This window comes from Ricinus communis, chromosome 3 (assembly GCF_019578655.1).
Source record: "Ricinus communis isolate WT05 ecotype wild-type chromosome 3, ASM1957865v1, whole genome shotgun sequence".
Classification (NCBI taxonomy): Eukaryota; Viridiplantae; Streptophyta; class Magnoliopsida; order Malpighiales; family Euphorbiaceae; genus Ricinus; species Ricinus communis.
Genome location: NC_063258.1, coordinates 32,923,187 through 32,947,460, shown reverse-complemented (window position 1 = coordinate 32,947,460; position 24,274 = coordinate 32,923,187). Strand labels below are relative to the sequence as shown.

The 24,274-nt window shown below is 33.6% G+C and overlaps 3 protein-coding genes across 3 annotated transcripts; 1 reads left to right on the top strand and 2 right to left on the bottom strand.

Annotated features, from left to right (window-relative positions):
* Positions 1 to 1,068: 1,068 nt before the first annotated feature.
* LOC107260940 (LRR receptor-like serine/threonine-protein kinase EFR) lies at positions 1,069 to 7,150 on the top strand. Its single transcript, XM_048372393.1, has 5 exons — positions 1,069 to 1,226; positions 3,637 to 3,762; positions 4,700 to 4,781; positions 6,630 to 6,834; positions 6,951 to 7,150. The coding sequence occupies exons 1-5, from the start codon at positions 1,069 to 1,071 to the stop codon at positions 7,148 to 7,150; spliced, it is 771 nt and encodes a 256-aa protein (XP_048228350.1).
* Positions 7,151 to 8,213: 1,063 nt separating this feature from the next.
* LOC8265192 (exocyst complex component EXO70A1) lies at positions 8,214 to 11,498 on the bottom strand. Its single transcript, XM_002515306.4, has one exon. The coding sequence runs from the start codon at positions 10,883 to 10,885 to the stop codon at positions 8,834 to 8,836; it is 2,052 nt and encodes a 683-aa protein (XP_002515352.1). The 5' UTR covers positions 10,886 to 11,498; the 3' UTR covers positions 8,214 to 8,833.
* A 5,716-nt stretch (positions 11,499 to 17,214) lies between these two features.
* Positions 17,215 to 19,003, bottom strand: LOC8265193 (probable WRKY transcription factor 11). Its single transcript, XM_002515307.4, has 3 exons — positions 18,224 to 19,003; positions 17,725 to 17,850; positions 17,215 to 17,641 (listed from the first exon to the last, which is right to left on the bottom strand). The coding sequence occupies exons 1-3, from the start codon at positions 18,886 to 18,888 to the stop codon at positions 17,467 to 17,469; spliced, it is 966 nt and encodes a 321-aa protein (XP_002515353.1). The 5' UTR covers positions 18,889 to 19,003; the 3' UTR covers positions 17,215 to 17,466.
* Positions 19,004 to 24,274: the final 5,271 nt, after the last annotated feature.

Genomic DNA, 24,274 nt, shown 5'->3' with positions numbered 1-24,274 from the left:
CGTGATTCCCAATCTTGTGATTTAATTCTGTTCTTTCAGTTTTCATGGCGATTTCAAGATTCTGCTTTCGTGCTGTTATTCTGTTCTTGTGTTTTGGTTCTACAGTTAGAGGGAGGAATAAGGAAACTGATAAGCTAGCTTTGCTAGAATTCAAGGCCAAGATCGCTGATGATCCTCTTGCCTCCTCAGCTCCTGGAAATAATTCATCCTTCCATTTTTTCCAATGGTATGATGTTACGACAAGCAGCAAAGACTTACTACCTTGAACCTAAACTTCCGTGCTCCTTCAGGGTTCTATATCGCCACATTTGGGAAATCTCAACTTCTCTCCTGTACTGAAGCTACAAAACAACAGATTCAGCAACCAAATTCCCCAAGAAATTGGGCATTTGCGCAGGCTCCAGATTCTTTACCTGAGTGATAATATGCTTACTGGAGGGATCCCGTCATTTCTTGGAAACCTTTCATCTTTAGAGGCACTCCTGACAGCTTTTAACAATTGTGGTGGAAGCATTCCTGATACGCTTAGTCATTCAATTAATTTGTATTACTTTTCAGTGGGTACTATTGACTGGTACTCTACCTTCCTCTATATGCAATCTTCCTTCCATGAGTGTATCTCGTGCAAATAAATTGCAAGGGACTGTACCATCAAATTTGGGAAATGCTTTCCCTCGCCTTGTGGAGTTAATGTTGGTGGTAATCATTTTTCTGGCTTATTTCCTTCTTCATTATCTAATGATTCTAACTTGGAAAGATTTACTGTTCGACTTATTGAAATTAGTGGAAATGTGCCTTGTTTGGAGAAGCTGCATAAGCTCTTTTGGCTAAAACTTTCCACTAATCGCCTTGGAACAGAAAAGGAGGGTCACTTGAACTTTGTCCTCTGACTAATGCGACTAGCTTGGTGCTGTTGGCTATAGACCACAACGACGTTTTCGAATTGCTGCCAGCTTCAGTTACCAATTTGACTAGCCTCTCAATAATGACTCTGAATGATAATCTAATCATATATATGGAGGCATCCCAGGCGGGTTAGGAAATTTGATCAACTTCGAGATACTGTACATGGAAGATAATGGGTTGGCAGGAGAAATTCGTGAAGAAATTGGAAAACTTCAAAAGCTGAAAAAGCTGCATCTTTATGGAAATAACTTCTCTGGTAACATTCCATATTGTTTGGGAAATCTTAACATTGTTAACGCATTTGAATTTATATCGAAATAGTATGTTTGGTAGCATCCCCCAACTCCCAGGAAATTACAAAATTTAGTGCCCGTAACTGTTGATCCTAACAATCTTAGTGATCCAATCCCAAAAGAAGTTATGAGTATCCCATCCTTAACAATCTATATGAATCTATCCAAAACTATTTGATTGACTCTCTTCAAAGAGAAGTAGGAATCTGAAATCTTTGAGTTTTGGATATTTCTGATTACATGTTGTTTGGAGGAGTTCCTAGCGCCTTCGCAGATATGCAAGCATGGAATTATGTACATGCAAGGTAACTTCTTCCCAGGAATCTTGAGTTCATTGAAAGGCATATATGATTAGATTTTTCTCTCAACAACTTAATGGAACAATTTTAAAATTTTTTGAAGAGTATCGCTCATTAATGCGATTGAACCTATTTTTCAATGATTTTGACGGTATGGTACTGTGAAAAAGATTGAATTTATGTTTATTAATCTGTGATGAAGATTACAGTTTTTGTATTTTTTTTTTATTATTGACACACTTTGTTGCTAATATATACATGAGAAAGATAACGGTCACTTGATCTGATGTCCAACGTTCATTTCTTGATTTGGGTGAGGTAGAAGTGACCTTTCTTTTTTAGGGAAGAAAGGTTGCTCCCTTGCCCTGAATTCAGGTATGTGATGAGCGGTCGATCTGACTTTTACCAGATCGATCGAGACCTGACCGATGGTCTTTACCCTCTGGTCTGGTGATTTGTTTTCCAGACTTATGTCTTCAACACTCCCCCTCAAGTTGGGTTCGAATAAGTTAATGGAACCCATCTTGCTAAGGAGCTTTTGGTGACTTGCTCTATCCAGAGCTTTTATAAATATATCTGCTAGTTGATCGTGGCTTCTGACAAATGGAATTGTTATCTCTCCTGATTGGACCTTTTCTCTTATGAAGTGACAGTCAACCTCGATATGCTTTGTCCTTTCGTGGAAGACGGGATTCGAGGAGATGTGTTTGGCTGCTTGGTTATCGCAGTACATTTCCATCGGACATTTGCATTTTATTCCCATGTCAGTGAGCACTTGCTTAATCCGAATGAGCTTGCCAGCTATTGATGCCATGGCTCAGACTTGACCTTGGATCTCGGTGCGAGTTACATATCTTTGTTTTTACTTTTCCAAGTAACTAGGTTTCCTCCTATAAAGGTGCAGAACCCTGAAGTAGACTTTCTGTCACAACTGTCTGCCCAATCTGCATCATAAAAACTAGTAACAATGTTAGTATTATTATTATTTTTCATCCAAATGCCTTGGCCTGGGGTACCCTTGAGGTATCTTAGGATCCTATCAACAGCATCTAAGTGAGAGGTACGAGGAGCATGCATAAATTGGCTAATCATGCTCGTAGTATAGCTAATATCAAGTCTAGTGACGGTTAAGTAAATTAATTTTCCTACTAGGCGCTGATAGTGTCCTATGTTATCTAAGCGATCGTCGTCCTCTAGGTTAAGCCAAATTTTGGTCTCTATTGGGGTATCTATGGGCTTGGCCCCTATTTTTCCTATTTCCTTTAGAAGGTCAAGAACGTACTTTCTTTGAGATAAAAATAGCCCTTTATGAGATTTGGCTATTTCTATTCCAAGGAAGTAAGTTAATTGATCAAGATCCTTAATGTCAAATTCCTTTTTTAGTCTTTGTTTTACTTTTTCAATTTCTTCATTATTATCGCCTGTTATAACAATGTCATCCACATATACTAGGATAATGATCGTGCATATATGAGTGTGTTTAACGAACATAGATGAATCAGAAGGACACTTGCTGAATTTAATATTTAAGAGAAAATGGCTTAGCTTGCCATACCATGCTTTGAGTGACTATTTCAGCCCATAGATTGCCTTTTTTAATTTACATGCTAGGGAAGGATCAGAGGCTGATTTGTGACCTAGGGGGAGAGTCATGTACACCTCTTCTGCCAGAGATCCCTGAAGAAAGACATTCTTAACATCCATCTGAAACAATCTCCATCCTGAGTTAGTAGCAACAGACAGTAAAATACGAACCGTGCTCATTTTAGCTACCGGAGCAAAGGTTTCCTGGTAGTCTACAATAGGTCTGGGTGAAACCTTTTGCTACTAGCCTAGCCTTATACCTTTCAATTGTACCATCATGCTTATATTTAATTTTATATACCCACTTACAGCCAACTGGTTTTTTACTCGGTGGCAGGGTGATGAGATCCCAAGTTTCATTTTTTTTCCAGGGCCTGGAGCTCTTCTTTCATAGCCTTACACTAATTAGGGTCGGTGTCAGCGTCATAGAAAGAAGTGGGCTCGATGTGAGAAGTGAGAGTGTCTAGATATGCCTTGTATGATTTTGACACAATATTATAATCAATAAAATGATGAATGGGATACGATATTGAATGGGACACATAGTCCTTTAGCTTAGCAGAAGGTCTGGTTGATCTAGATGATCTCCGTAGGGCAATTTCTTCTGGAATTTCTTACGGTTGTGACTCATCTCCCCCTAAAGAAGTTGCCACAGGAGTGAAAGATTCTCCCCCTGAAGGGTGAGGTGAAGAAACCGTCACGGAACTCGGCTCCCTGTCAGAAAGACTATCCAAAAAAAACTGTCAAAAAAGAGAGAATTAGAAGGGAATAATTCGACAGACGGCGCTTTGGGAAGAGTGGGATCACAGGAAAATAGGGAGTAAATTCATCAAAGGTGACATCCAGGGAAATATAGATTTTATAAGTGGTAAGGTCATAACATTTGTACCCCTTTTTTCAGAAGAGTACCCTAGAAATATGGTTTTGACAGAGCTCGGGTCAAGTTTATGATGTCTACGGACATGGACGAAGGCTGTGCAACCAAAGACTCTAATGTGGCCTAGTTCGATTTTTCTTTGCTTGAGAATTTTCATAGGGCTTAGGTTGTTGAGGATGGAACTCGAGAGCCGGTTGATGAGATAAGCTGCAGTGAGGAGGGCATCCGACCAAAAAAATGGGGAACATTGTTTTGAAAAAGGAGAGTGCGAGTAACTTCCAAAAGATATCTATTTTTCCTTTCGGAGACCCCATTTTGTTCAGGGGTATAAATGCAAGTAGTTTGATGTAAAATGCCTTCTTGTGAAAAGAATTCAGAAAAATGGTTGTTGACATATTCAGTACTATTATCTGAATGAAAGGTTTTAATTTTAGCATTATATTGATTTCAGAAAAAGTTGAAAAAGTTGCGGAAGCATGTGAAAACATCATTTTTTCATTTAAGTAAATAAATCCAGGTAAGACGAGAATAATCATCGATAAAAGTTATAAAATATCGGAAGTGACTATATGAGGTAACGGGGGCAGGTCCCCAAACATCATAGTGGATTAAGTCAAATATTGATTCAGATTTAGTAGAAGACAAAGGAAAGGGTAACTTAGTATGTTTCGAAAACTTACAAATATCACAACAGCCTGAATCTATTTTGAGACAAAAAAGCTGATTTAAGACTTTGTCAGACGGATGCCCAAACCGCCTATGCATCAACAGGCCTTGGTGAAAAATGCTAGTTTTAGTGAGACACTAACTAGTGGGGGTGAGGTAATATAAGCCATTTTTTAGGTATCCTTCACCAATCGTCTTCTCGGTGAGTCGATCCTGAAAAATCACTGTAGATGGTGAGAAAATAACATTGCAATTTAAAGACTGAGTTATTTTACCAATAGATAATAAATGAGATTTAAAACTAGGTAAGAGAACGACATTTGGTATGGTGTGATTAAACAAGTTGGAGGAGCCAAAATCAGAAATTTCGGCTCGATCCCCATTGGCAACGATCACATGTTGGGAATTGATAGGAGCAAAATTGTGCAATTTTATTGAATTCCAAGTCATGTGGTCGGTTGCACCAGAATCAATAATCCAATCAGAACAAGCAGGTAAAAAATCTGTGTAATTGTGAGATACTAAACCTGACCCACAAGATTGCTGAGACTGTAACATGGATTGAAGCTGAGATGATGTGCGAGATTTGGGAATTTTCAGTTGGGCCGGATCCGGGTCGAGTCGACGGATTGGGCCGGGTTGATTCAGCCCAATGGATCTTTGCTAGTTTGGTAGGATTGGCCCATGAGTCACGGGATTAATAGCTAGGTCGAATGTCGCCCAATGGATTAAAGAAATCTGACCCGTTAGTTGCCCCCAACCCAACGAGTGTGTCATAAACCTTAGGGTTAGACACACTCAATCCGACGCCGCCCGCTCTGTTTTCTCCTCTTCTTTCCTCTCCTCGCCGCCTCTGCCGAGTCGGCCGGAGGTTCGGTGCGATGCAAGAACATTTGAGGTGTAACCACTGCTGCAGTGGTTACACCGCCGTGACAAGCGCCCCGCCGGGCCGCTCTCGAGAGCGTAGCAAAGGCTCTGCCTTCATTTTTGTGATTGTTTGATGCTCCTATGGTGATGCGTCGAGTCTCTTCTTGCTGAATAAGAGCTATAACAGCATCGAGCCGAGGTAAGCTGCTAGATAGGAGAATTTGGGACCGGAGAGCTTCGTAGCTCTTATCGAGCCCGCCGAGGTAGGTATAGACTAAATCTTGTTCATGTTGCTTTCTTGCTTGATCTGGATCTACTATGGGTGGGAGGTAACTCTGGAGTTCCTCTCACCGGGTTAGCACTTCGGTCGCGTAACTCGCGCAAGACCTGGTCCCTTGCTTGATGTGTGCTAACTCTTGTTTCAAATTGAAAATGTGTGCGAAGTTGTGCTCTTGTCCGTAGAGGTTTTTCATCTTCTCCCACACAGCCTGTGATGATGCGAGAAGCATACATAATCTGGCAATCTAAGGCTCTATCGTGTTGGTAATGAGGGATATGACCAAATGGTCATTTGTCTGCCATTCTTCGATGGTTTCGATTTTCTCTTTTGTTGGTTGGTTAGGGTTTTTTACTGTTGGATTGGTTAGGGTTCCTGTGATGAACCCTAACTTAAACAGCTCTTGACCATTTAAAATAGTTCTGATTTCCCTTTAACATAATGTTTGTGAGTTTGGTGAGATCACTGTGTGACATGATGAAGAAGAAATTTCTGATTTGTTGGGTAGGTGATGACAGGATCAATCCTGCTCTGATACCATGTGAAAAAGATTGAATTTATGTTTATTAATCTGTGATGAAGATTACAGTTTTTGTATTTTTTTTATTATTGATACACTTTGTTGCTAATATATACATGAGAAAGATAACGGTCACTTGATCTGATGTCCAACGTTCATTTTTTGATTTGGGTGAGGTAGAAGTGACCTTTCTTCCTTAGGAAAGAAAGGTTGCTCCTCTGTGAATTCGTCCGTGATGGCGGTTAGTACTGAGGCCTTTTATCTTGATCTGAACACTTAACCTTGATGGTCTTTACCCTTTGGTCTGGTGATTTGTTTTTCAAACTTATGTCTTCAACAGATACCAAAAGATAGGGTCTTTAAGAGTGCGACTGCAAATTCAGTTGCAGGAAACAACAAGTCATATGGTGGCATTGGCAAGTTTCAGTTACCAGAAAGCAAGTTCAAAGGGACCAAAAGAGGGAGATTGGCCCTTTCCATGAAACTGATAATTGTCGCTTCTGGAGCACTTCGCCTGCTTTCTGGCTCTGTTTTCTCTTTCTCTTGTTTGTTAAGAGGAAAAGAGTAGAACCCAGTTCGAGTACTTATGAGAATCGAGTATCTTACCAAAGTCTGCTTAAAGCCGTCGAAAGATTCTCCACTTCTAATTTGCTTGGTGTAGGTAGTTTTGGGTCTGTGTATAAAGGAACTCTAAATAGGGATGGGAAGGTAATTGCTGCTGATTCCAAGAGTTTTATAGTTGAACGTGAGGTGTGCAGAAATGTCAAACACCAAAAATTTGTCAAGTTCATAACTGTCTGCTCTAGCGTGGATTATGAAGTAGATGATTGTAAGGCTTTGGTTTGGGAATTCATGGTTTAATGGGAGTTTTAGATGAGTGGTTGTATCCCATGCTTGGAACAGATGAAGGAGATGATTTTAAGTTTTTCTTCAAGAGACTCAACATTGCCATTGATGCCGCTTGTGCAATAGAGTATCTACAGCATGGTTGTCAAACACCTTTAGTTTCACTGTGATCTCAAGCCAAGCAATACTCTCTTAGATGATGAAATGGTGGGACATGCAGGAGACCTTAGGTTGACGAGATACTTGCCAGAAGCCATCCGTAACTATTCCACTGACCATCCAAACACCATTGCATTAAGAGGATCCGTTGGTTACACTAGTCCAGCTATGGACTTTTTGTCTCATTATTATAGAGCATATTCATTAATGGGTAATTCCTGACTGAACAGAAGTGCATTTATTTGTTCCAATAAAACTTTTGCTTGGCTTGAAAATACCAACAGGTTTTTCATCAAAAGTATCACATATATTTTATACTTTTTTCTCCGGATCTAGTTACCTGATGTCCTGGAATATTTTTGTTACAACAAGTGGTTTCTGCAAATTGCGGAATACGGTATGGGGAATGAGGTGTCAAAATCAGGCGACGTATATAGTTATGGCATCCTGCTATTGGAGATATTCACAGGAAAGAGACCAACCGACAAAATGTTGAATACGGCTTTGAGCTTCATAACTATGTAAAGGAAGGTTTTCATCCGAGCAGAAAGGTTCCTGTGTATTTCAGGAATCCATGATAGAAGCAATCCGAATCGGGGCAGCTTGATCAGATGAATTTCCAAGTGAACGGACGGACAAGCTGCTATTTCTTTCTGTTGTTTCTTTTAACTGCTACCCTGAGGGGGCATTTTGCTATATGATGGATAAAAGAAATTAAATGGCCTTGTAGTTGGTGTGTTTCAAAGAAACAGCGTCAGTATCATGATATCGGAGCTTTCTTAAATGCCCACTAGTGTACATCTGAATCAATCAAATCCATAACACTATCAAAAAGAATATTGGATCCATCAAGCATAAAAGCAATGCTGTAAACATGACCAGACATTGAAATTCAATCGCAACAAATAGGGACCACATAAATTAGAAAACATTTTATTGCCAACAGTGGTTCTGCCTTTCAATACATTCAAGGCTCTTGTAATACAATTGCACCAATGGCTGACAATCATCCATAAGCATATACTTGTGACCATTTCAGAATTCTGAGCAGTAAACAATTTCATCCTGGCTAGACCTCTAATTACTCTTCATCTCAAAGAATTATACATGACATCTAGCATACAAGGTTTTTACAACCAACTTCTACTAACTAAATCAATGAGTAAAAATGAAAGTAAAATGATAAGCTATACCTTCAAGTATTATCTACGGTTTTTGCCAAGCCCATGTAAGCCTTCACCATAACGTCTAGAGCTCAGAACTCATCGGTTCGCAGAATCCCCAAGGCATTAGAGATTGTTTATGTTGCACTTAATTAGCTTATGAAAATTCTTAGCAGCAAGAAAACCTCAGCCATTGGTCTGACAAGAGTCACGAGGAAAAGAAAGTTCCTTCTCTGAAAGAAAGATGCCATTAAACAGTTCCACGCCCATAAATATATAAATATGTACAGAACAAGAATTGACTATGTAGCAATGGAGTGGATGCTCGAGTATGGTTGCCTTTCAGGCTAAACATGAGAGACTGATAACTGGACAATCACACAACCGCAGATGCTGTCCGACGAAGATCTGCTACCCCATTATTGAATTTATCACTAAGCTGCCTGCCTTTGAAGCTTCCATATCTTCCTGGCCTAGGTTGAAACAAAGAAGCGAGCATGTGCTCCAAAGTCTGCACGGAGTATTTTGCATATTTGCTGGAGCTTCCATCCTGCTCAACCAAGGGCCCATAGTTCTGCATATAACTTCGATAAACAGGCACAACTGCCTGCACAATCAACTGGCAGGTCTTCTCCCTGAGATCTCTCTCTGGCATAACCCAATTTGACTGCTTCTTGTACATTTCATCAAAAGCTTCATTAAAATTTTTCAGCCTTTTCTTGACAAGATCACGAGCAGTGGCACGACCACCTGAGAAAAGAATAAGACCTTCTCGACTTAAATGTCCCGGAAGCTTTCCCCAGCTATCTCTCAAGAAGATTGTGGCATAATAGTCCTTGTATTGCTCATGTTCTCTTAACCAAGAATCCCCTAAGAGATCTCCAAGTTTTGTTCCTTTTAAGTGCTTGTACAAATGATAATGATTGTTCATCGCAAAAAGGTTAGATAGGATAGCATCCTCGTAAGCTTTTGTCCATGTCTCCAAATTGAGCTCAATGGCTTTAATTATGTTCAGCACCTCAGTAAAGAGGAGCCTCTCCTGAAACCTCTCATGCTTCCAGCTCCGATGAATAAGCAGAACCTGGGTCAGAATAGGCTTATAGTCATCCCCAATAAGCTTATTACAGTAATCAGTAATAAAGCTTACTAGTCTAGGGACACCACCATCAGGAGGTGGTGGGATCTGCCTCTGCAACTCCACCTGAAGTAGTAGTTCCCAGAAGATCTCAGCTGCCCCATCAATCACCCTCTTAATGAGATCCCTTGTGAGATTTTGGATTTCCATACAGGCTGCACCGCCAAAAAGCCTGTTGAAATCCAGCCTTAACTTGTTCAGAGATGTGAAAATATCCAACAACTTCAAAAGCTTGATCGGATCCTTCTTACTTTCTGTGACAGTTTTGCCAAATTGAAGAAATGCAAGAATACCTGCTTGAGCAGCTATTTTTGCAAAGCATCCCATCCACACATCCAATCCAATCCTTTCAAAAACATCATTACAAAGCTTGTACTCCGCTTCAAACAAGTGCTTCACTGCAAACTCCAAATGCTTGCCCCACTTAGCAATATAGACCTCTATGCTCTGCACATCATTGAATTCAGCTATAGAGATCTCAAGATAATCCAAATCAAGCGCCTGCAGACTAGCTCTAACATTTGAACCACGAACTTCAACATAAATTGATATGCACTTTTCAAGCCTATTATTCGCAATCAACCGCCCAAGAATAGCTTGCAGCTTCTGAATTACACTCACAGGTAATGGTGACGGTGCAATCACTGCCTGTTGACCCAGTGACGGAGGTGATGACATAGGGAGCGGCACACTATGTTCTGTCAAAAGACGTCTGAACTCACCTTCTAATTTATCTAATGCAGCATCTAGAAGTCCACCATCAAGGCTGGCTTTTTTATCTTCATTTTGCAACTCCCTAAGACTCTTCAATGACTTCTTCAAATTCGAAAGGTACCGCTCATCTGCTACAGTATTATCCTCCAAATACTCAACTATATCCTCCAGCCACTGAATTGCCAATCCACAATTGTCCCCCAAAAACCTCAATGCCTCTTCGAGACGCTTCAATACAGACAGATATCCAGAAAGATCATTCTTTGGATCTGATAACAGTGATTTTTCTAACCCATGAACCGCATCAAAAACCTTAAGAACTGCAGCAGCAGGACCAACAGCACGGTTAATGTGGCCTCCGACAGCAGCAAGGGCATCTTTGTCTGCACGAATGGGGCGGACTGCAGCCTCTAAAGAAGGCAATCTTTGGTTAATCTCATCTAATCTAGGCCCTGCTTTCTCAAGAGAAGAGCCTAAAGCTTTTGATTTGTCCAAGCTTAGCTTCAATGACTTTCTTGCAGCTATCAAATTTAGAATCCTATCTTTACCATTACATTTATCACTAACTGAATCCCCCATCCCAATCCTACAAAGTTTCTAACTTTAAACTCTAATCCCCAAAAAAATTTACAACATTGGAGTTTAAAATTCAAATCTTACTCAACTGAGACTGCTACAATAAGCTCAAAGGCACATGGCGCAATCAAGAATTGATGATCTTTTTTTCATCTTTTTTAGTATATGAATGATCTCATGATCTTTGTCGTCGGATTTATCAAATGAAAATGTCTTTAATTCAAAATCAACCTGGACTCATATTAATACAAATCTTCATTATTTTCTGCTCTCCACCGAAGCTTCACCAAATCAAACCAAACAAGTAGCAAATGGAAATTTTCACTAAAATCCGCAACCACCAAAAAGGAAGTGAGAGAAAGGGGAAAAAAAACTCAATTGAAATTGGTTGTCAAAATTTGGTGCTTTTTAGCTCAATAGCTTGAGAGAGCGGAGCTGGGGAAGAAGAGTAGTGTAGGAATCTGAATCGGGGACTTATGGATTCAGAGAGAGAAAGAAAAACCCTAAAATCTTGTGAGAGAGAGAAAGGAGAGAGATCTTATTTACACCTGTTATTTCTTTTTGTGTTGCATTTTCTGAGAGAGCAATGCCAAAGTGGTTGACAGTAAGGCAAAAAAGCTTCTCCCTTTATTTTTTTCCTAATTGTACTTTAAAAAATTTAATAATTTCAATCGTGGCTTTTTAGGAAACAATCTGATTCATTTTTATGGCCTTTTGAGATGTAAAGAATAAAATTACAAAGAAAGGACTGAGTTTGATTTAATTAATTAAAAAACATATAAAATAAAATAAAAGTATAAAAAGCCACAAATATAGAGATTGGAGACTGTTAATTAATATTAAAGCGACTTAAATTAATTATAGCTAGTTAGGCAGGTGTATTAATCAGGTTGTTCTGTACACGTGGCTTTCATTCATAGCATTCATCATATGATTTTTCATGGGTACTTAACAGTTTTCCTTTTAAATACTAAAATCATCTCATTTGAATTAGAATGAGGTTTATTATCATAAGATACTCCCAAGATTGATGTTTAAAGTGATTTTCCTTCACTTGCAAACTCTCCATCAAAGTGATTTACAAAAAGATCCAAATTTTGGTACTTATTAGATCTTAGAACATCATGACAAAATATGATTCCAAAGTGAACAAGTATGATGAAATTATTGCAAAGCTTTTGAACCATTGATTTGACCCCAACCCCATTTGCTACAATGATTGTTCAAATGGGTTCACTAAATTTCTTGATGAGATTAAAATAAGTGCATCATTTCATTATAAAGTTTGAGAATAGTCAACATCCCTTAATGGAATTTTTCATCTTTCTTCTTTTACTCTCTTTTTTATTGATTATGGAGAAAGTTTTTTAAACACTGGGCTGTGATTTGGTTAATTTCTCATTTTAAATATACATTTTCTTAAAAATAATTCAGTTAATAAAATATAATATTATGTGTCATAAAAATGAAAAAGCATACTGCAAAAAAATGACATCAGAAAAATTAATAATAATATGATAATAAAAAATTAATTTTTAAGTAGAATAAAACTATATATACTAATTTGTTAAGAAATATATATTCTTACTTTTTCCTAATATCAAATAGGCACATTCAGAAACACAAAAGGCAAGTGGAGTGGGAGCAAGCATATAAATTTGGAATAGCCAAAGTGCAGCAAAGAAACATATATATCATAAATACAAAGCAAAAGCCCTGCCAATATCATTGTGTAGGCCCAAAGGTAAATCCAACTTTAAGAAATGGCCGTATAAATGTTAATGGCCCATTCCGATTCATAAGTCTCAGTAATTGGAACCTGGTTCATATAGCTTTCTCGAGTCGAGGGGTCTATCCGCATCGTTTTAGTTTGTAAAAAAATTTATGTTCATTGGTTTTATATTAAATATTTAGTATTTAAATATAAAATATTTATTGTTTGTTAATTTAATTTTGTTGAAAATATATATATATATTATAATATAAATATTTGTAATATAATTTTGACTTAGTGTTTTATTTATTTACCAACTATATAAGGAAATTTATGTTATGTTTATATTATATATGTTCCTTAATGACAAATATTCATTGAAAAAATAATAAATATTATGTCTATAAATTATGAGCGTTTATATCAATTATGAATTTTTTTAAATATGCATCATAAAAATAATAAAAACTTTCATAAATAATTAATATTTTCATTTGAGAATATTAATAAACATTATATATACCAACAATGAACATTGCAGTACTATATAATGAACATTAATATTAACACTAATGAATAATACATTAAACGAAACGAACATAAACATTAACCGTAATGAATGTTAAGTTCGTAGATAATAAATATTTAAATAGAAAAAAATTAATTATTATATAACATTACATCTAATATATAATAACGAACATTTTAGTACATGTAAATGAATAAATAAATATTAATATGTATATGGTCTAATAAAAACTTTTTGACATATGTTACTATATTCTAATACATATGATTTTTATTTTTGACACATGTATTTATTATTAACCGTAGAATTCAAGTTTATGTATAATTTTGTAGTTTTCTTATTAATTTATTTATAATTTTATATTTTTATATTAATAGAATTTTAAAATATAAAAAAACTAACAAAGACATTAAAAATATTTAATTAATTATTATTTTTAATTAATTAATTATAAAATATTAAAAGATCTAATTTTTATATATAAATATAATTTATATTATTATTTATAATCAAAATAATTACAATGGTCGTACAACAGTGGGTAAACGAGTAATTTTTATAAATATATAAATATATATATTCAAAATAATATCTTTAATATAATATTAATTTTAAATTTATGTATTACGATTTTAAAAAATAAAAATATCATGTGTTAAAAATAAATACATATGTCAAAATAAAAGTCTTTAAAATAGTAGCGGTAAAATAATTATAAAAGTCGTATAACGCGTAAATAAATTACTAGTTTTTATAAATATATAAAGATTTATTCAATATATAATTTTTAACATAATATTAATTTTTATAAATTCATTTCATTATAATTTAAGAAAAATAAGAATAATACAATTTTATATTAAAACAAAAAAAGAGAAGAAACCAACTTTTTTTAAATACATGAGATGCGGTTGTTTTCTTGGCTAAAAATGTAAATTCTCTCATTTCCACTTTCAATTTTAAATGACTAATGTTGTGCGTGCGACAGCCTGGCTTACTAATCACCTGTAATGTCTTTTGATTATTTGGCTATGGAGTTATAGGAACTCTAAAGTTAAACGTGTTTGGTTCAGAGAAATTTTAAGATGGGTGATGTCTTGGAAAGTTCTCGAATCCGTCAAAGGGACAAAATCGTGAGGCAATTGGGGGCCAAAGCGGACAATATCTCATGTGATCTGGTTCCAAATCCTTACAATGTGTTTTGTAAAAAGGGACAAAACCGTTAGACCATTGAGGGCCAAAACGGATAATATTTCATGTAATCTGGTTTCAGATCCTTACAGTGTGTTTTGTAAAAAGGGACAAAACCGTGAGGCTATTGGCGGCCAAAATGGACAATATCTCATGTGATCTGGTTATGGATCCTTACAGTGTGTTTTGCAAAATCTCTCTTCACTCGTATTTATAGACTCTGATTCATGTAAAATCCTAGATTGAGCGGACAATATCTCATGTGATCTGATTCTGAATCGTTATAGTGTGTTTTGCAAAATATCTCTTCACTCGTATTTATACACTCCGGTTAATATAAAATCCTAAATCGAGATCCATCTTATAACAATTGCTTTCGAGGAGTCTTCCTCTCATTCAAATCTCTTTTATGGTAGGAAAGTCATTGCATATAATCCATATACTATTATTATTATTATTGTTATTAATATAGATGTGCTTTGACAAAGAAATTCTAGCGCTCAAAAATGGGTTCACGTTCTTGTTCAAAATTCATGGTTAGTTTGTTGTAACGGTTTGACCCTCCAAATGGTCATTTCGTCATCCGCACTTTTAAATGTAAGGATTCCATGAGAACGGGCATCAATTTATTGAAAAAGAGATATGACATATAAAATGAAAAACATATACATATGGGTGATGACTTTGTTTTTCTACTATATTTTCATTTCTATTTTTACTTATAATTTAGCCACCGAAACTATTGCAAATGGCTCAAACACTTTTTTTAAATAAATTTTTTTATCTAAATTTTAGTGTATGTTCTCTTATATAATACACAAATTAATTAATTTTAAATAATAAACTATATATCAATCATCAAATATCTAAAATACTCATAATATTTTTATTGTAGTTTATACATTAAATTTAAATAAAAATTTCTTTTTTGAATATGTTTCGGCCATTTTAGCAAAAAAAAATCCCATTTTTTCCTTATTTAACTTTTTTTTTTTTGATAATATATCATGGTTTATCATTGTATCATAACTTTAAATTCTGAATTAAAACCAAGTTGTTCTCTGAAATTTAATGTTTTCAAGTAAGTGTTTTTAGAGATAGTTTTTCTTGTGTTTGGTGTTGTTAGAGTGGTTTAGGCTGTTGATTTGAAAATTCGTTGCTGGTTGTTGGAATTGCATCGATTTTGGTACATTTCCTTTCCAAAAAAAAGAAAGAGAACAAAACAATTTTGCTACATTTACATAATACACTAAATCCTTGTCATTTTATTATTATTATTATTATTACAAGAAGAGAAGTGTATGCATGTCTCTGTTCCCTCTGCAAAGAAAGGATCGATAAGCTACCAATGGGAAGTTGTGTGTTAAAATAGTACAGGAAGTTCTAAAAAGGTGATTTGGATATTTATAATGAGTTTATGGGTCAAATCTGATCTTATTTTAATTTGATGATTTTGATTATAATCATATTATTATTTATTTTATCAATTAAAATAGATCTCATTCATAAAGCAGAAGACATAGATAAATTTGAGGACCTTGAAATTAATGAAAATATAAAGACAAGCCATAAAGATGTCAAACTTGAGGCAATTCGGACTCGACAAAAACAAGGCAAGCATCTTCCGAAGAAATAAACTTAGAAATACTGTGGTAGTGGCTCAAATACACCAGTGAGTAAAGCAAGATATCGTCGGAAACACCAAATCTGTGAACGCCGGCACGATCGGCATCTCCTTCAACATCAGCTGATGCATCATCATCTAATACCATACGACAACAAACCCTCCACCATTGGCAGCCAAGAGATGACGATTTTGACTATCACGCGTCTTTAATTTTTCATAGAGTTTGTGTACCATCTTTAAGTGGACTCGTACAATTTTGCTTTTGAAATTTGACTTATTTGGGTAAAAGGAGTGTCCATCTTCAACAGCAATAGGAGAATTATATGCCATTATAAAAGTCTACGCGCGGCCGCGCCTTCTTCTACTCGTCCAAATGATGAATTTTGACTACCACCGGAAACTCATGGGCAATGTTTCTATCCGTTACGGCATTTCCCTTTCATTTACATATCTTTATACTTTAAAACATACATGTGAAACTGCGTTGAGAATTAATGCCAATTATCAGAAAGGTAGCCCAAAAGTTTCATTAAACTAGATGCAAAATAATACTGTTATATTATTTTAGTTACAGAACTATGTATTTGCTACATCATTACTCCTTACATTATTAACATGGATTCCTATTCTTTTATTATAAAAGATATGTTTCACATAATGATATGTCGTGATATTTTATATAGAAATAATTTTTATATAATTATATAAGATCTTAATTACAATTTAATCTAATTATATATAAAAATAATTGTTTAAATTCTATTTTAATAATATATTCTTCTATAGGTATCATTATTATAATTCTTCTTTTCAATTTCTCTATTGTATTATTATTATTTTATTTTATCAAATTTTATTATTATAATTTAATAAAATATAAACATATATTTGATTACTATTATATTACTAATAAAATTCAATTTTAAATCTTAAAAAATCAAACATTCAATAAATTATAATCTCTTAATAGTCAATAAATTTTATTTAATTTTAAGTATATGACTATAATTATAGACGTAAATTTTATTGGTCTTACTTATAATTTTCATATTTATTTTTAAATTGAACAGTTAAAATATTGAATTTGAAAAACAATATTTGTTAAATAATAAATTCAATACTATGACCTGCCCTATAAGAACAAGCGGAGTAATAACAGCAAGACAGATATAAAATTAACTGAAATTAGATCTCACAGCCTAATTACCAAGCAATCAAAAAGAGTTAATTCAGTCTAACCCAAGTTGAAGTTTTGAATTAAGAAGATTAAATACCAAAAAACCAAAACAAGAAATGTTCTGGAAAAGTCACAAATAATTAGAATTTCTTTTAAGATTTACTTTGACCACAAGATTTGGCAGAATGAGATTCTGCTAATCTATCTCATCCCTCCTCCCAATTAAAAACAAAAAATTTACAATCCAAATCAACCGCCTTGATATCACTAACATCTAAACTTCCCTTCTTTTTCTTTTAATCTTCCCTACGCTATCTGTTTATTCTTCTCTATATGTTCTATTTTTTTACGTTGACTCGAATACCAATCCAATACCACCAGATAAGTTATCCTGCATCGCGGCTTGAGTATGACGGTGCTCCCCTTCGTATGTCACAATCAGCATCGTCGGATCATCAGTAGCCCGTTCAACGTGCTTCCTTGCTGGGCACCCTCTCACAGTGCTACACTTGTAATATCCCCTATATAAGAAAAAGAAAACAGTCAAAATAAAAGATGATGCCTGATTTATCAAAAATTATCAGTTATTAATTATGATAGTTACCGTGGGTAAGGTGATCCCTTAATTGGCTTTTGACCATACTTCCTCCAGGAGTATTCATCCGGTGGAATATCGGCGATTTTAGAACTAATCGCTGGAACTCTAATTGTTTTCTTGACCCGGTTTTTCCTGAGATTAACAAAGAAAAACATAATTAATTTATTTTCCATTATTATTTGGATATCATGCGTATATTTTGATATTACGAGCCGACATGTCAGCGGGTCAAAGATAAGAGACGACCATAATTACACCTTGTTGAAAAATAAGCTTTTAAAAAAGGGTCATCTTTCTCAAGTCACTGTCACGCGTGCTGCGCTGTGTCCATTATTATAATGCCCAAAACCGTTCAACCACAACCTAACTCGTTGACCTAAATAATGACGAGTCAACTCAAACAACTCGTTCCCAACTCGAACGATTCATGCGAGTCAAGTTACTCAAGTCAAAGTATCATTCTAAAGGCATGGGAGATGCTAATACCAAACACACACGCACATACCTTCTCTTGGAGCAATGGCACTTGCCGCTAGCGGATCCGGAGACGTCTTCCGAATGATCGTGCTCGTGACATCTCTTTTTGTTATATGGCGCAGATGAGAGCGGCGGCTTTCCACCGGAAACAGCAGGTGCCAAGAAGATCGAAGATCCTTGTTTCCCGTTGGAAACGCTGCCGTCTCCAGTTATAGCTGAGGACATAAAAGACGAGCTCGATGACACACTAAACTCAAGCTCTGAGCTTTTACCGTTAGAGCTAAATATGTTAGGCTTTGTAAAGTCAAGGGTCACACTCTGAGGCTGCTGCACAAAGCTCGCCGCCGGAGCTGTCACCGGATGGACACCCGGAGCTGGAGCTGGAGGTGCGGCTATACGAGTAGTATTTAAGTTTATACTTTGAGAGGCAGACGGTGCAGGTGCGGATGATAAACAAGATGAAGATTGAACAGGACCGCGTCTGAACCGAGCATGACCGGTCCGATTGAGAAGAGAGATAACCTTTCTGAACTTTGAAACAGTGAGGTCAGTAAGGTCCGTGCAATCCACGTGATTAGATTTGTGAGACATGAGACGGATCAAGTGTTCCATACTCTTCAAGCCCTGAGATGCAGCCTCCTGTATGGCCATTTGATCTTCCATTTTTGCAAAACTCATAAGCTCAACTGCCATATTTTTAGTAACTTGTGAAGGAGAGAATAAAAGGACTTGAAAACTCAAACTCAATGAGCCATGAAAAAAGCTTTAGAGGTTTTAAGGTTAGAGAGAGAAAAGGAAGTAGGGGAAAGGAGAGCGAGAGGGGGGTGATATAGGGGAAGGAATGACCGGTAACCGGGCGAGAGAAGGAAGAGAAAGAGAAAAGTGAAGTCAAAGAGCAGTTATAATCTGACGGCTAAGATGAGTTTGAAAATTTCTAAGGGAGAGATTGGGGTAATAAATATATAAAGAAAGAAAGAAAAGAGAAAGAAGAAGACCAAAAAAAAAACAAATTGAATTAATAGTGGGGTCCATGTTGGAAAATGACAAATTTGAGCTGTAAGAGCAGTAAATAAATAAGAAATTGAATTTTTCGTAGAGAGGAAAAGTGTGAACTGTGTTGCTTTGACAGGACCAGAAGAAGAAGAAGAAGAGAGAGATGAACTTTGTTCTTAAAGCTGAAAAAGCTATCTTTGGTTATGTTTGTTTGTCTTGATCAGTTTTTTTTGTTTGAATTTAGTTAATTGTTTGGTAAAAAAGTTAACATAAATAACTAAACTCTATCTTTTTCTTTTCTTTCAAAAATTAAGACAACTCTATATTAAATTCAGCATTACGTATTCTTAGATAGTTATAATTTTTAAGTTAATTTTACTTCACTCTTTGATTATGAGGTTTGAAGGTGTTAAGATTGTGTTTTCTTTAATATATATTAATAATTTATTGAATTGTGAGATTCTTTCAAGTTTCTATTATTTGATCCATTCAACATTTCCATACTTCCAAAAGGGGATGAAAAACACTAGAAGGTTTAACCATATCAGTCTTGCTGCCAAACAGGAAACTGGAATTAATAAATTATCCGGATTTTCTCAATATCTGGTCAAATAAATAAAGATTGTTTCTTTTGTTGGCATCATAGCTCATGGTCCATTTTTCTAAGTAATCAATTGCATATTTCCATTTTATATTCCTAATCTTATTAGTCAATTATAAATGTTAAATAAGTATACCCACCTTAAAAGTCAATATTTCTCCAGCACAAAATAGAGAAACCCCCTTCTAGAACTTCTTTTTTATTTAATTTGTAAAAAAGGATCAAAAGATTAATAAGGTAATTTTCTCACTAATGGAATTGTTAATGCGCAACTAATGATGGGATAATCAACACAGCTAAAGAAAAGGAGCAATCAAAGCGGGAAAGAAAGCTGACCAGAAGTGGGGATCACGTGGAGCCATGCTCTTTTTTTTTTTTAACCCGAAAATGTTGACCAACTATTTTTCTTCTACGCTGACCGGGTGCTGCCGGTAACTCTTTCCTGTACCCTCCGATTACTTATATTTAATCCAACGGGTGAGATGAGACTGTGAGAGTTGACTACGATTTTATTTATTGTCGAGAACCTCGAAGTGGTAGAACTATTAATATTCCGCCACGTTGCTCGGAGTTTAATTAGCTGGAGCCAATTCAAGTGGGTATAACTATTATTTCTATTATTCTTTTTATTAAAAACTATTACAAGACAAATCTCCTTTTTGGCACATCCGTAGTTCTTAAATAATTTACTCTTATTTGAGATTTTACCATAAAAACCTTTCTTTTCTTTTTTATTCTATAATTAAATTAAACTGCTACTGAATTTAAATTCAGTTAATATTTTAAATATTTATTTTATTTTATTTAGTATCTACTAGTATTATTTTTTGCTTCATTTAAATAAAAAAAATTAGACATTTAAAAAATATTTTCATTTTTAATTAATAAAATAATAATTAAGTCGATTTTTTGTGTATTTTTTTTGCAAATTCTTATGCCATTGTATTATAATATTCTCAATACCTTATTAAATTATTTTTTTGAATTTAATTTTTAAATTAGAATAAAATAAAATACTAAATTACTAAGTTAATACTCGGTTTTCAACCTTGCATTTTGTAATTATATAAATTAAAATTTATCATTAATATTGTGGACTAATCAAACTTCACTTATATGTTGACAATATTTTTTTATGAAAGTCAATATTAGAAAAAATAAAAATTCTAAAAATGGGTTGACATATTTATAAAATCATACATAAAATAAGCTATTTTAATTTTTATTATAGATGTATTTATAATTAATTTAAAATACATCGGATAAGTTTTTTACAGGTATTAAAACTTTAATTAAAATAAAAGGAAATATCTATTGTTTTTATCTTGTATTTTTTTATATTTAATAAATTTTAAAAAGCTAAAAATTGAGAAAAATGAAGAGAAATGGATGGAGAGAGAGGAGCACTTAAAAGAAAAGATTGTCAACGGAAGGGCTGAAATGATCAAAAGAAACGTGAGGTTGACTCGACCAGGTGAAGTTAGTGGTCGGCCCACGTTTTGCTTTATAAAGACTAAAGACATCTTAATAACTGTTGACAATTTTAACAAATTAGTTAACTCCTCTAATTCTTAAGGAAATATAATAATAATAATAATAATAGTAACAAATTATTAATATTATTTATTGTAGAATGGGCTGCGCAGTGAAATATATTAGTACAATTAAAACCTTAAATTTAAAATTTAAATTTGAGGTATTTTTGGATGGTTGATTGATGTATATTAATAATTAAGCATGATAGTATAATTGCACGAATGTGTTGCTTTTGCAAAGGAGTTGACCTTGCTTCTCTTTTAGGCAACTCCTCCAACCAAATATTTTATGATTCGCATCGCAACTTGTGTAATAAACGATTGCTAATAAATACACCATTGAATGACAACCGCATTGAGTTTTAACTACTTTATTTTTTGGCCTACCGCTGACTTCTATATCTTCTTTAACTAATATCATTGTGAAGGCTCTCATTTTTTGCAAATTTTTACATTTTATATATATATATGTTTCCATCACATCATTTCATTTTGCTCTTATTTATTACATATCGATATAAAATTTATTTTAAAAAAAGTAAAAAATATGATTTAATTTTTTTATACAAGAGATCATTGGACTTTATCATATTAACAACTTATGTCTAAATCTATTACTAACAGTAATAGTAATAGTTTGGCCATTGAATAACAAAGTTTATTTTATAAAATTAGATTTGTTTGATAAATGGCGAAGTGTAGAATTATTTAGTCTTATAAGATCGTTCAAAATTTGTCAAAGAGTATTACAATTAAAATATATCAAATTATAATATCATTTTTTCTTAATTTTTTTATTATACAACTTGTATTAAATGAAAATTAAATTAGTGGGAAGTGAAATGATTATGAAATCTCTAAATAATGTAACAACAAAATAAATAAGCTCCAACTAATATCAATTTAACTTTCACAATACTAACATAACCCTTTACGAGTGGCTTACCTACTGACAAATATAAGTTCTGCATTAATCAAATTCCAACATAAAGCCTACTTTCACCTTATGAGTGGCTTCCTTTACTCATTTATATTTCCATAATTTATTTTGTATTAGATAATATGCAATGTGTTAGTTATACATATTAATTCAAAACATCAACAGGTAGCAACGAGTGTTCTAGAACCTTTCAACAAAATTGTATTACGTGAACTGGAGAAGCAGCTAATTTGGTTTATAGTATATATAATTTAAAATATTTTCTTCAATAAATAAATGTCATAAAAGATTATTCAAAGAAATAGTAGTTGCTATAACATTGGGTGCCACTAAATCTAAAAAGATTTATCCCTATTTATTCCTTTCTAAGCTATTCACTTCAAATAAATAAATAATAAAATTATGTAAGTATTGACTCCATTATTTTTAATTAGTTTTTACAATATGTTTGATTAAAATCTATAAAATTTATAAAATAAATTTATTATAAATTTAAAGTTTATATATTTTGTATCTAAATTTACGTGAAATTGATTATAGTTAATTAAATTTTAACAAAATAAATAATTTTTTTAAATAAATTTTACATTAATTTATCAATTTCTTTCGTAACATTAAAATATCTTTTCCAACTTTATTATTTTTATTTTACTTTTTCTCACGAATATTTTTTTTAATAAATTTCAGCCAGATATAGCATTATTAAATTCGTAATTTTTATGAGATTAATTAATTAATTAATTCTATAAATATATTAGAAATTTTTCCATTACTGATCTTGTGGTTATATATTTTAGGTTTTATTGCCTCATGAATTATATATATATATATATATATATATATTCCATGATCCATCTGATTATTGGTGTAGATGAAAAATTTATATGCTCAATAATAATTAAATTGATCACTGGATTTGTTAAAAGCAAATCAATAAGCAGAGGCTATTGATTGGGAAACATAGAGAAAACGAAAGTCAATAGAAGATGCTTAGAGTATCTGAAGGTGTTTTCTTTTTCTTCTTTTATTTATTTTTCAAATTTAAGAACCTCACGATATGATATTTATATACGGAAGAATAATATCTTCTATTAAATAAAAATAAAAGTATTACCTAAAATATATCATCACATTCATGAATCTGGAAGCTCATTTGATACGAATTGACCATACAAATTTGACTTTTCTTTGTTATATAATAAATAATAATAAAAGACAACATATAAAACAAACATTTTAAGTGCTATCAAGACGACATCTGAAAGGATTTGTCCCCTGATTTGATTCCCCCCTGAATATATTTAATTTCCCACTCAGCAATAAATTATTTTTCTTATTTAAAATGATATAGAATCTAACAATATTTTGCTTCTTTGTATTTCTTTTTCTTTTCATTCGTTATTTGTGGCGGTGTATTCTTATTAGGGGTGGGAAAAGATTAGCTGAACCGAGCCTATTGGAACCAAATTTTAAATATAAGTTAATCAATCTTATCGGTTTGATTTAATTTTAATCCAATGTTAGCTGACTATTTGTTTTAAGTTGTTAATCTGTTAATCAAAATTTGAGTTGACCGGCTTAATTCAATTTTCTTTTTTTCCCTGAAAAACAGATCCCTATGTTTTTGGACACAAGATATTGATAGATGTTCATGTAAGAATATTGTATTTTAGTTATTACAGAGATTTTAATATTCTCATTGACTAAAATGATTGTATTTTGTTTGATTTGGGACATACGCATAATCTTTTCCTTTTATGCATCTCAGATCTTATTGTTTGTAATGTTCGATTGATGAGTGAAATTCTTTTATCTATTGGAAATAAATATTCATTGAGTATCAATGTTTTATTTAGACTGATAATTTGTGTATATTTCAAATTTGACAAAATTTAAATCTATTTTTCTCTTTTTTTATAAAAGAAAAATTAATAAGTATTTTCGATTTCTTTACATTAAAGGAAACATATGCCTAAACTGTAATTTGCTTAGTTTGACTTCTGAGATGCA